The sequence below is a fragment of the Callospermophilus lateralis genome, chromosome 2 (assembly GCF_048772815.1).
Source record: "Callospermophilus lateralis isolate mCalLat2 chromosome 2, mCalLat2.hap1, whole genome shotgun sequence".
NCBI classification, from domain to species: domain Eukaryota; kingdom Metazoa; phylum Chordata; class Mammalia; order Rodentia; family Sciuridae; genus Callospermophilus; species Callospermophilus lateralis.
In genome coordinates, this window is record NC_135306.1 from 44,489,533 (window position 1) to 44,502,861 (window position 13,329).

The 13,329-nt window shown below is 35.5% G+C and overlaps 1 protein-coding gene across 1 annotated transcript; it reads left to right on the forward strand.

The window, feature by feature from the left end:
* Positions 1-506: 506 nt before the first annotated feature.
* On the forward strand, positions 507-1,902 carry Tusc1 (tumor suppressor candidate 1). The gene has a single exon (XM_076843368.2). The coding sequence runs from the start codon at positions 556-558 to the stop codon at positions 1,156-1,158; it is 603 nt and encodes a 200-aa protein (XP_076699483.1). The 5' UTR covers positions 507-555; the 3' UTR covers positions 1,159-1,902.
* The last annotated feature ends 11,427 nt before the right edge of the window (positions 1,903-13,329 follow it).

Here is a 13,329-nt window from a genome sequence, read left to right on the forward strand (position 1 = left end):
GTCTCAAGACAAGTGCTCAGGCCCATTCTGCTGAATGTTCCATTAAGCACAGGGATAGGTTTAACCGCTAAGTTTTAAATGAAATAATGACAGCTTTTCAGTTTGCCTCACAGTTCTGTCCCATTACTTATTACTAGAAGTAGTAGTTTTGATTTTGAGACTGCCATATAAAGAGCAAAGTAACCACTGGTGGTTGAGCTGGAGAGCAGGACTGGACAAGGCCGGCTGGTTCCTGCAGTGCCCAGGCCTGCACGGAAGCGCCCAGCAGAGGATACTCGCTTTTCCCCGCCCGGCCAGAGGGATGAGCAGAAAGAGCTCCCCCGGGGCATTGTGTGTGAGCTGGGCCCAGAGATAGCAGGCCCAGGGGGGTAGCTCCGCCGCGGGAAACAGGACACGCCTCAACCCGGGCAAATTCCCGGCCTCTTCTGGCCACAAGCCAGCAGTCGCCGCTCGCCACCTCTCTACTCTGCTGTCGCCGGACCGCCCCGCCGGGTCCCGAACTTGGCGCGCGGCCCCCGGGCCCTTGGCGCTGGCGGCGCGGTTAGGGCCGGACGGATGTGGCGCATGCGTGGTGGCGCCACCCGGCGCGGGAGCTGTGGCTGCGGGGACATAGATGGGCCAGGCCGCCCAGGCCGGATTCCGCAGCGCGGCGGAGGCGAGGGGAGCTGGCGAGGCCGTGCGGGTGGCGCCCGACAGCAGCTGGAGGAGCGTTTCGCGGACCTGGCAGCGAGCCACCTGGAGGCCATCCGCGCGCGGGACGAGCGGGACCGGCAGAACGCGAGGCTGCGCGAGGAGAACGCCCGGCTGCGGCTCGAGAACCGGCGGTTGAAGCGCGAGAACCGCAGCCTCTTCCGTCAGGCTTTGCGGCTCCAGGGGGAGGGCGGCGACCGGATGGCCGCAGAGGCGGCCCTGGGTCCCCCGGAGGCTGGCACGAACCGGAGGGAGAGAGGTAGTCGCCGTGAGGATGAACCAGGCAGCCCCAGGGCCCTGAGGGCCCGGCTGGAGAAGCTGGAGGCCATGTACCGCAGGGCCCTGCTGCAGCTGCACCTCGAACAGCAAGGGCCGCGCCCGCGTGCGGACAAGGAGGAGCCGCCTGTGCAGGAGCCCGACTCTGGCCTCCGTGCCCGGGACCCGGCGCCCCCAGGGCCCTGGCTGTAGCCTCGGGCCTCAGCCGGGAGAGGCGGGGCATCCCGAGAGCCCCTCCTTCCGCGCTCGCTGCTTCCCCACCCTGCCCTGCTGGACCACTGAGCTCAGTGCCTCCAGTCCACCACCTGACACTTCCGGTGGCGCCCTGCCTCTGCCCGCGGGGTCCTGCCAGTGTGTGGGCTCTGGAGCCCCCATGTGTGTGGGCACCTGCTTCTGGGCCCTGCTGGTTCCACCGGAAGAGGCCCTGCAACAGAAGCGCGGGTTTTGAAACAGCAAGAACTGGTTCCTGGAAGCTCTTCCTAATTCATGAACCTTTCTAAGTGTATTTTTTTGTTTTTCAATAATAATTCTTTGAGGACTGAATAATGCATCTTGAGTTGGTCGAATTTGATGTTCTTTCTTTAATCCACTAAAGCCGCCAGTTATTATTTCTTGTGTGGCCAATACTTTTGAGTGTGTGTTTTTATAAATAGGTATTCAATGGATATCCCACGAAGTACTACCTTTTTATAAAGAAGAAGATGATATTTATGACTTAGAAATTCTTGTCTGCCCCTGACTTAGTCCTCATACATTTAATATATACTGATTTGTTTCACCTCAGAGAATTTTTAAGTATATTCCTATAGGTAATCCTTTGAACTGGTAAATAAAAGTAGTCCATTAAAAATAATCTAAAAGCTTCCCATGACTATTATTTGAAGTGTGTTAAAATCTTATTTGTGTCTTTAAGAGATGTATAGCTTCCTTATTTTAATATCTAGATTTGGTTATCCTTTGTAAGGTTTTTTTGTTTTTGTTTTTGTTTTTTTTTTTGCTTTATGTAACTGATCTTTTAAAATAATGTAAAGATTAGTTCATCTAAGCATTTTTCATTATTATTGCCTTAATATTAGAGGTTAACCAATGTGTAGCTAATTTGTATTATTTTAACTGTTTAACAGCTTTTAAGAAATAGTAAGTTACTTGTACATCAAAAACACCCAAGTGGAATCATTTTGGTTTTCATCATGGTTTTTGTAGTGGCCAGGAAAAAGAGATTAATAACAAAATGTTCTAAGATAACTTTTTTTGCATTTTGTTCATGAAGACAATTTGGCCCACTAAGTAGTGAAGAGGATAACTCTGTACCTGATAAAAACTATAGAGGCAAAAAGTGTGACCTCTTTTTTCACCCATCATAAAGGTCATGGTCAACACTTCTATAATTAAAGACAGGCTAACAAGAAAAAAGCATGGCAAATTTATCCAATCTAAATTTTAGGTAAAACAAGAGTCTTTTGAAAAAAAAACTTAGTGAAACCTGTATTTATGACTAGATGGGAGGAATGGACATCCCTGTAGAATTATGATTTCATGAAAAGTATATGACCTATTGGTTATAGCCTGGAATGACTTGTATGGTGTCTTGGCTTCTCTATGTGGCATTCTTTCCTTGGGCTTAAGGACAAGACCCCTCCTAGAGTTAAGGGTCTTTTGACCTACTAACAGACAAAACAGATCAGAGAATTTCTTTATGGCCTGCTCCTGAGCAGAAAAGGATGAGAAAGTTTGAAAATATATCTACATTTTGTAATTGAGGTAAAGCTGTTCTAGTTTCTATGAGCTGCCTTGGGAAAAGCAAGTTCTACTTTGAATAACCTGCCAGGAAGAAAGCAGCAAGCAGGGAAAGAAACTTAGGAAAAAGTCAGAGACCACTTCTTCCAGGGCCCTCTAGTTCACAAATTACTAAGCATGACAAAGCATCATACTTTGGAGTATTGTTTTCTGAGCCTCATGGATTTAAGAGTATTAAGTAATGGAAAGCATCAGGGAAAATCAAATGATGAGTACAGCTGGTTACTACATATCGCATAGAGTATGTGCTATACATGGCATAGCCCAAAAGTTCAGAGTATTTATTGTAATGTGAATAATTATTACAAACCAATGTGCAATGGAAACTCATTTTTGTTATTCTTCTATTTTGAAGTATTGAAAACTTTCCATTTTGCTTATAGATGAATGATACTCAGTTTTGAATATTTAAATTGTCCCTATGGCCAAAATGTAGAAGCAACTTGGCCAGAAAAGGTAAGTATATGAAAATTAATCCTATGCCCCTTTACTTCATTTTCTAACTGGGAAACAAAGTAAAATATTTTTAGAAGACAGTTTATTTACCCTACTGCTATTTAATTGTAAATTAGGGTTAAATTTGTTAATTTCTTTAGGCTTTAGTTTTCTCATTAGTAAAAGGACTATAGCATCTACCTCAAAATGTAAAAATTTTATTGAGATAAGCAAAATGCCTGCTTCAATTTAAGTGCTCAATTTGTGAGACTTGCAGTTTAAAGCACAAAAATTGAAAATGCATATTTTGGTTAACATTTTGTATTGCATTCTCGATTTTGCTTGTATATGACTGTGAGTATTATCAGACATGTAAATTTTGACTATGTTGACATTTTTCCTTCCTCATAAGCAAATAGGAGAGATAAAAACCTTATAAAATAAGGGGGTAATTTAATATAATGTTCAAAAATATTTGCCACTTGTTACAAAATTGTGAATATTCAACAACTAAACAAAGTAGTTGGTTGTATAGTTCTTAAATACTTTGTCTAAAAATTGTTTACAACATAAGTCTGATTGAATATTAAATTTGTTAAATTTACTGGTAAAAAATATTTTGTGAAGTATTGAAGTGCACCCTCACACAGATTACTTTTGAGCTTAATTCCTTAACGGCATTAAAAATTCTGAGGGGAAATGCCATAGAAGATGCATCAAGGCTAATATATATTTCAATTTTGATGATGTTTTCCAGGGTAACCAATAAAGTCATATGAAAAATGTTTTGTTATATTAAAGTATGTTATTAGAAAGTTTGGTCTAGGATCAGTTTGATCTAAAACTAAAACTGTAGTTTGCCATTTTCATAATTTCAGATCAGTTTTTCAATAAGACAGTTTACAATTTTTAGAAATAAAACACAAAGTATGTGCTTAGCAAACAAATTCAGTGAGAAGAATTGGCATTTTACATTTTTATAGCTGCTACTCACAAAAAGTATTTTATCTTTTCCTTTGTAAAAGTTAGGATATGAATCAAAGGAATAAAAATAAGTATTTACGTAGCTCATAGAAGAAATGGCCCTTGCTAAACTTCTTAAATATTATAAATATTTGAAAAATATTTGAAAACATTTGGTCTTTTTTAAATACTCACATAATATTGCCAATTCATAAATATTCCAGAATGAAACTAACACCCAATTATTTAATAAATTGAATTAATAATATATACTAACAAATGTTAGCAGCATGATCTTGATTCCAATGTCAAAGACTATTTTCTATTTTGCTAAAGGGAATAAATTTTACTGAGAATTTGTTACAAAATCTTCAGAAAACCTTCATGAATGACATAATTTATTTATACTTCTATTTAGTGATAAATTAACTACAAATTCTATTTTTCCTACTATAATTTTATTTTCATCTACCTGTCTTGTCTGCTATAGATAGTGTACACATCTATTTATGCAACAAAAATGTTTAATATCAAGGAAAACATTTTAATTATATATATATAACTGACTATTAAAATTAACCATTACTAAAGTTTCAAATTTTAAGGCCTAAGTTACGTTTACTATATCTCAATGATGAGAATTAAACTATATCTTAATGATCAGAATTAAATTATATGTGTTTAATCATTACAGATATTATTTATTATGAAATTCATATTCAGAATCTACTTATTTCCCAGTATATAGTTTGTATAATTTGGATACTAAGGTTTAGACGCTGGAAGGTTCCTCTCCACTGTGGTGGCATTAATAGGTGGTGGAACCTTTAAGAAGTGGAGCATAGTAGAAGGTGATTGGGTCATCAGAGTCATATCCTCCAAAGGGCATATATTAACCAGTGACTTTATAATTGTTCCTAATTGTTTTATTTGCACTAAGTTCCTGGAATATCAAATAGAAAGATACTGAAATTCAAAAATTAAAGATGCGCACATGCCCATGCATGCACATAAATGTATATACACATAGATAGGTGAATTTTCAATGTAGTATCCATTTCCTATGATGTAAGTGACATTGTATATTTTAAAAACTTTTACAAAGTCATTTATGTATACGAACAGGTATTTTTGTTTGAATATGTATAACTTTTAAAATAGAAATGTGTTTGCTTTATAGATTGAAAAAAATTGGCATTTTCATTCCCGTATGTACTACCCATATGGGTATAAACTCTAAGACATTGCTTAAAATAAATAAGGAAATATAGCTACTAAATTTTGTAGAGGGCATTCCTATAATTATAAACCATCTCTAAAAATTGTATGTCATTAAAATATGGTTTTAATAGCCTCTACTTAGTAAACATTATTCTATTTCATATGTAAATCTAAATGTATAACTTGAGAGGGAAATGATTTCTGTTCATCTTATTTTATATGGACTAAAATTCTGCAATTTTAGAGCTGAAAGAGACCTTAGAGGGTTTTACCTGTGTCCTTCACAAATTTTTGTTAACAAGTTAACTTTCAAGGGATCTACAATTTACATGGTACTCTACTAATGGTCAGATTTCATCTTATCCAAATTTAGCATGCAGTTTTCTGTCTTTATTCAAGCTTTCTCTAGAATACAATGCTGCTGGGAAGTTACACTGTGACAGTTTTCAAGAATTTTTAATGAGAGTTAATTTGAATGCTCAAGTTCTAAAATATTAATGATGTTCAAGAGAACTCTTTAGCTCTAAAATTTAGACTTTTGTCTTCTGAATTGAAGAATTAATTAATGTTCTACCTTAAATATAATTCAAATTTTACTAAATATAATGATATAAAGAAGACTTTGATGTATACATTTGCTCTTTTACATATGTAAACGCCTACTGAGGCTTGAATTTCTCAGTGTGACTAAAAGTCTTAAGTATGCTGAATAATTAAATAGTATAGCTTATATTTATTTCTCATATTTTTCTCAGTATCATTTTGTTAAACATAATTTCTCTAATCATAACTGATTTCTGGTGTTAAGTTTCATTGTGTTCCCAGATTAAATGTGTGTTTCAAACGTTTCAAGAGCATTATTGGATGACGGAAGAATACTATTATAATCCTATTATAGTTATAATTAAAAATATTATTTTAAATAAATTCTAATTATCGTGTTAATATTGATAATCCTATTTTCTATTGATGTTTATTCTGTTTCTTCACATTTTGATCTATGTTCTTCAAGACAACATGGAAATAAAAGGCAAATGCTTACAGAAAGATGAGGACAGAAACAAGTAGTTGAAGAAAGTTGGTTCAGAATAGAACGGAGATGATAATATAGGTCAACATAAGGCCTACTTTTCATATAATCCTCACATCTCAGAAAGAGAGAGCTTTAGCTACTAATCCTATTCATGAGGTCTTCCCATTTGTGAACCAATTACCTCTCAAATGCCTCACCTCCCAATTCCAGCATATTGGGATTAGGATTTCAACATATAAACTTTGAGAGGAACATAAACATCCAGTCCATTACATAGAATGTGGGCAGATATTTGGGCAGGAACTGGGTTTGCTGGCATAGGAATCATTTAGATCTTTTTTTTTTTTTTTTACTCCAAAATATATTTAGTGAAATTCTATATTAATCTCCCCATTAAGATCCTAACATATATGCAATATGTTTGCACTATTTTCTTTGTATGACTCAGCTAAGAAAACATTTGAATCTACCTCTGTCAACTGTCCATCTAAAACCTGTATCCCCATATCTTTAACCCTGTATCAACAGATTTCAAAAAGATGGTAAACTAAAGGAAGAGTGCACTTCCCAGCAGTTACTTAGCACCAAACTTAAAAAAGTGGAAATGCTATTCCTTAGCAATGTAGGTAACTAAGGGAACTCACTGAAATTGAAAACTAGACAGTAAAAGAAACCATACAGACACAGACACTCAGAAACTTTGAACATAAAATAAGATATAGTATGTTAGAGATGGCACCTGCTTGGCTAGGAGCAGCAATAGCAGAAGCACAGGCAAGAGGCAAAAGTATGACAGAAAAAGGAAAGAAAAAGTCCTTGAGGAACCTGTGGACTAGAGAGGGAGGCTGATGTTTATGGACCCAGAGGCAGTGGGGGAGGTTGTTGAGTGAAAAAGCAATCAAAATTGCTTGGCCCATGGGCAGATAGTTGGGCAGGAACTGGGTTTGCTGGCATAGGAATCATTTATCAATGCTGTGAGGCTACCATCAGAGACAGGAGTTTGGGAACTCATAAAGGAAGTTGCCAACAGACCCATCAGTACCTTAGTATGAGCCCCAGAGTCTTCCCGGACCACAGTGACTGAGATAGGTGTAAAGAAAACTGTGCCGAGGGCATACAGCCACATCCCTTGGTTCCTGGTGCTCCAGACATCCCGAGGAGATCAACATCTCCTTGTCAACAGGGGCATGTATTAAATATCAAAAAAACCAAAGACAGAGTTTCAGGGGTCAACTAAGACCAAACCCAAGCTGCTGCAGCTTTCAATTTAGAAGTCTGTACCAACCACACTACAAGAATATACAATTTGTCAGCATTTACCAGTCTATCCCAGCCTATACTAGGAGATGGGAAGCTGAGAGTTTCTACAATCAGCATTGGCTTTTAGACACAATGACTGGCAGCTAGGTGAGGAACACATGAATTTAACAATCCTTAGTCCTTCACCCAAGGGTTATAGACCCCAGAAATAAACACAAAAAATGAAAATTTATTCTTGTCACCAGTTTTGACCCACTCAGCATAAACAAGTTTGTTTTTTTGTTTGTTTTCCTTAAGTGTTTCTACCTCCCCATATGTATCCCTATTTTTTTTTTTACTTTTTTCTTTAATCTTTAAAAAAATTCTTTAAAATCGTTTTATCATATTTTCTTATTTTTTAACTTTAAAAAAAATTCTGTAAGATTGTGTGTATGTGTGAGTGTGTCCCACTGTGCAGATAGGTTCAAATATATGTGTTACTATAATTTTACTTTCATTTTAGTTACTTTCTTCTTCACTTGTTTATTGTTTAGCTTTGCTTTGAGTAGGTGGTACATAATTATATGTAGATTTATGTTATTTTGATCTTACATTTGTTTGTACCTTGTTTTTTGTCCCTCTTATTGCTGCTTCTTCACTTTTGACATCCACTAATATTCAAAATTTCCTGTTCCCTCTTCTCCTGCTTTTTTAAAAATTACATTTTGTAATTTTTGTATTCTTCCTCCTATAGCTGTCATCACTACCTTTCATCCGTTCACTTTTCAAATATTTCAGATGTTCTCTTGCCTTCCTACCCCTATATATTCCCTTCACTTAAGAAACGATACTCCCATTAAAATAATTATATTGTATATGTAATTTCCATCCCATCCCATTCATGTTTTTGTGATTATTAATACAGTGGATGATGTAAAAGATATCTGTTCTTTATGCCTAATCTATTTCATGAATTTTATTACTAGTGCTTATGTTAAGTACTGACTCCATTATTCCTACATAGGTGACAATTAGTGTAACAGATATCAAGTTAGAAAACAGAGGCTGTACATCTGTTGCCAATATTATTGTTATTCCTTACTTCCACCTTCCTCTAAGAATGGATGGAAAGTGATTGGAACACTTTAAGTTGCCAAATAGGTGTCCTGATGAAAAAATATACAAAACTCAGGCAAATAACAGCAAATCTCATCCAATGCATTACTTGGCCCTACCTTAGCCTTAATAATACTTCAACACATTTAACTGGGAGACAGCAACCTATAATCAACAATCAGGCCCCATGGAGTAATAACAAGAGAGGGACCTCAGTTTGCACTCCTAGATGTATTCCACTCCTGGAATATGGGGGAGAAAGAGAGATGTCCTGGACATCTGAACTTCCTGAAAAGTTCCAGAACAAAAAAGGTAATTATACACAAAAGGACAAATGTATAAAAGAGGAAGGGAAATTCATATCAATTTATGTGCAAGTCCAAGACCTCTGAATACATGATGATATAGGCAAACAAATCTCTCCCCAAAATTGACAATATCCCAACAAAGGATTTCACAGCTATGGAATTAGATGAAATTCCAGAGAAAGTCTATAAAAAACTGATTCTTCAAATGTTTGATGAACTCAAAGAAGATCTAAGGGATGAATTAAGAGAGGAAATACAGGAGATAAAAAAACCATTTCAATAAAGAAATGGAAATAATGAAAAGAAACAAATCAGAATTCCTGCAAATGAAAGACAAAAGGAATCAAATTTAAAATTAACTTGAAAGTGTAGAAAAATTCACTTGAAAATGTGTAGAAAAAAAAAGAATGTCAGGCTGTAAAGACAGAACTTTAGGTCTTGGACACAGGGTATATGAATTTGAATACCCAAATATAGAGTAAAGGGAAAAAAAAGTAAAAGATCATGATCAGAATTCTGGGATAGCAACAAGAGGACAAACTTAAGAGTCATTGGAATATAGGATAATATTGAGATACAAATTAAAGGCATTAAGAGCAACTTATATGGAACAGTAACAGAATTTCCCCCCGCATATTAGAAATGAGAAAGACAACAAAATACAGGAGGCTTATAAGACACTAAATAGAAAATATCAGAATAGAACCTCTCCAAGGTGCATCATAATCAAAATTCCTAACATAGAAAATAGGAAAGAATATTAAAAGCTGTTAGAGAAAAACATCAGGTTACATTTACAGGCAAACCAGTAAAGTTTATTTCTGACTTCTCATCTTAGACCCTAAAATCAAGGAGGAATTAGAATGAAATATTGCAATATCTAAAAGAAATAATTGTCAGCCAAAATAGCAATATCCAGAGCAAAGTTATCTTTCAAAATAGATGAAGAAATAAACATGTTCTTTGACAAAGCTAAACTACTAGAGTTTTTGATCACTAAGCTATCACTACAAAGAATATTCAAAGATATATTTCTATTCAAATAAATACCAAATCTACCAAACTGATGAAGACCACTAAAATAGCAACCACTTAAATGAAAATCAAGTCAGAATTAAACAAATCAAAATGGCAAGGCACAACACACACACATGTATAATGACATTGAATTTAAATGCTCTCAACTTTCCAATTAAGAAATTGATTTGCAGACTAGATTTGAAAAACAAAATCCAACTATGTACTCTTTCAAGAAACTCATCTCATAGGTAAAAACACACACTTGCTGAAAGTAGGATGGAAAAAATATTTCATACAAATGGAGTTTTGAAAACAAGCAAGAGTAACTATTCCTATGTCAGACAAAGCAGATTTTAAGCAAAATTTAATCAGAAGAGACAAAAATGCCATTATTTATTAATAAAGGGAACAATCCAACAAGAAGACTTAATAATATGTAATACATTAGCCCCAAATGTTAATGCATTTAAAAATTCTTTCTAACATTAAATTCAAGATAGATCTCAATATAATAATACTGAGTGATTTCAACACACCCTTATCATCAATAGACAGGTCATCCAAACATAAAATCAAAAAAGATATTCCCAACCTAAATGATACTACAAATCCAGCAGACCTAATATACATCTACAAAATATTTAATACCAAAACACCTAAACTTACCTTCTCAGCAGCTCAGAAAAGTATTCTAAAGTAGATGCTGTTTTAGATCACAATATAAGTCTTAGCAAATACAAAGAACATGAAATAATCCCATGCATCCTATCAGATCATAATGAAATGAAGATAGAAATCAGTAGCAATAAACATAATAAGAACCATATATACACATGGATATTAAAAAATACTCTTTTAAGTGAAGAATGGACCATAGAAGAAATGAGAGAAAAAATTAAATTCTTAGAAACAAATGAAAACAGAGATACAACATATCAAAATCTCTGTGACCATATGAAACAGTTCTAAGAGGAAAATTAATAGCATTGAGTACCTACATTAAACAATAGATTCCAAATAAATAAGCTATGTTGCATTTCAAGACCTAAGAAAAGGAAAAACAAACTAATTCCAAAATTAGTAGGAAACAGGAATCAATTAAAATCACAGCCGCAATTCATAAAATTGAGAATAAAAAAATAGAAAGAGGTGTTTCTTTGAGTAGATAAATATGATTGATAAACCCTTAGTCAAACTAACCAAAAGAAAGAGAGGACCCAAATAAACAAAAAGGAGAAAGGAGATATCACCATGAACACTTCTGAAATCCACAGGATCATTAGAAACTATTTTGAAAAATTATACTTCATAACTAGAAAGTCTAGAAGGTATTGACAATATTCTATACACATAGTACCTGCCCAAATTGAACTGGGAAGATATATATAAACTAAACAGACCAATACCAAGTAATGAAACAGCAATTAAAAGTTTACCAACAAAGAAAAGCCCAGGACCACATGGATTCTCAGCTGAGTTCTACCACACCTTTAAAGAACTAGCATCAGTCTTTCTCAAATTATTCCATGAAATCAAAAGGGAGAGAACACTCCAAAATACATTGTATGAAGCCAGTATAACTCTAATACCAAAACCAGACAAAAACACACCAAGGAAAGAAAACTACAGACCATCATCACTGGTGAACATAGATGCAAAAAATTCTTAACAAAATATCTGCAAACCATATTCAAAAGCACATTAAGAGAAAATACATTATGATCAAGTGGGTTTGATCCCAGGTTTGTGAAATTGGTTCAACATACCTGCATCAAATGTAATTCACCACTTAAAAAGAACTATACAAGAATCATAAGATCATTTCAATAGATGCAGAAAAAGCCTTTGATAAAATTCAGCACTCTTTCATGTTAAAAAACACTGGGGAAACTAGGTATAGAACAGATTTGCCTCAACATTAAAAAGGTTAAATAAGACAAACCAAAAGCCAACATCATACTGAACAGAGAAAAACTGAAAACGTTTCCTCTAAAATCAGGAACCAGACAATGATGTCTACTTTCACCACTTCTGTTCAATACAGTTCCCCAAACTCTAGCCAGAGCAATTAGGCAAGAGAAGAAAATTAAAGGAACAGAAACAGGAAAAAAAGAAGTCACACTGTCTCTGGTTGCTGGTGACATGATCCTATATCTAGAGGCCATTAAAATTCCACCAGAAGAATTCTAGAGCTGATAAATGAATTCAGCAAAGTAACAGGTTACAAGACCACCCTTCATAAACCAATTACTTTCCTATACTCCAACAGTGATTCTGTTCAAAAAGAAATCAGGAAACCATCTCAATCACAATAACCTCAAAAACAAACAAACAAAAAATCCTTGGGAGTTAATCTAACCAGAGATGTGAAAGATCTCTAAATGAAATTTATACAACACTAAGAAAAAAATTGAAGAAGGCCTTAGAGGATGTAAAGACCTCCCATGATCTTGGATAGGTAAAATTAATATTGTCAAAACAGCCATACTACCAAAATCCATTTACAGATTCATTGAATCAAACTACTAATGACATTCTTCACAGAACTAGAAAAACCAGTAATTAAATTCATTTTGAAGAATAAGAGAACCAGAGTAGCCAAAGCAATTCTGAGCATGAAAAGCAATACAGGAGGCATCTCAATGTCTGATTTAAAATCATACTACAGATCTACATTTTAAAAAAAACAGCATGGTATTTGCAACAAAATAGACATGAAGACCAATGGAATAAAAAACACAGAGAAAAACCCTCATATTTACACTCATCTGATACTTGACAAAGATACCAAAAATATATCTTAGAGAAAAGATAATCTTTTCAACAAATGATGCTGGGAAAACTGGATATCCATATACAGAAAAATAAAATTAGATCCTTATCTCTTATTCTGCGCAGAAGTCAAATCAAAGCAAATGAAACACTTAGGAATTAGACCAGAAACTGCAAACTGCTATAAGAAAATATAAAGCCAACACTCTAGATATTGGTGCAGGCACCAACTTCCTTAACAAGACCCCTAAGGCTCAAGAAATAAAACCAAGAATCAAAAAATGAAGCAGCATCAAATTAAACTTCTTCACATCAAAGGGGATGAGTCTACAGAATGAGAGAAAATCTTTGCCAGATGTTTCTCTGACAGGGGATTAATATCCACAATATATAAAGAACTCAAAAAGTTTAACGCTCTCCCGCAAGAAAAAAAAACCCAAATAGCCCAACATATAATTG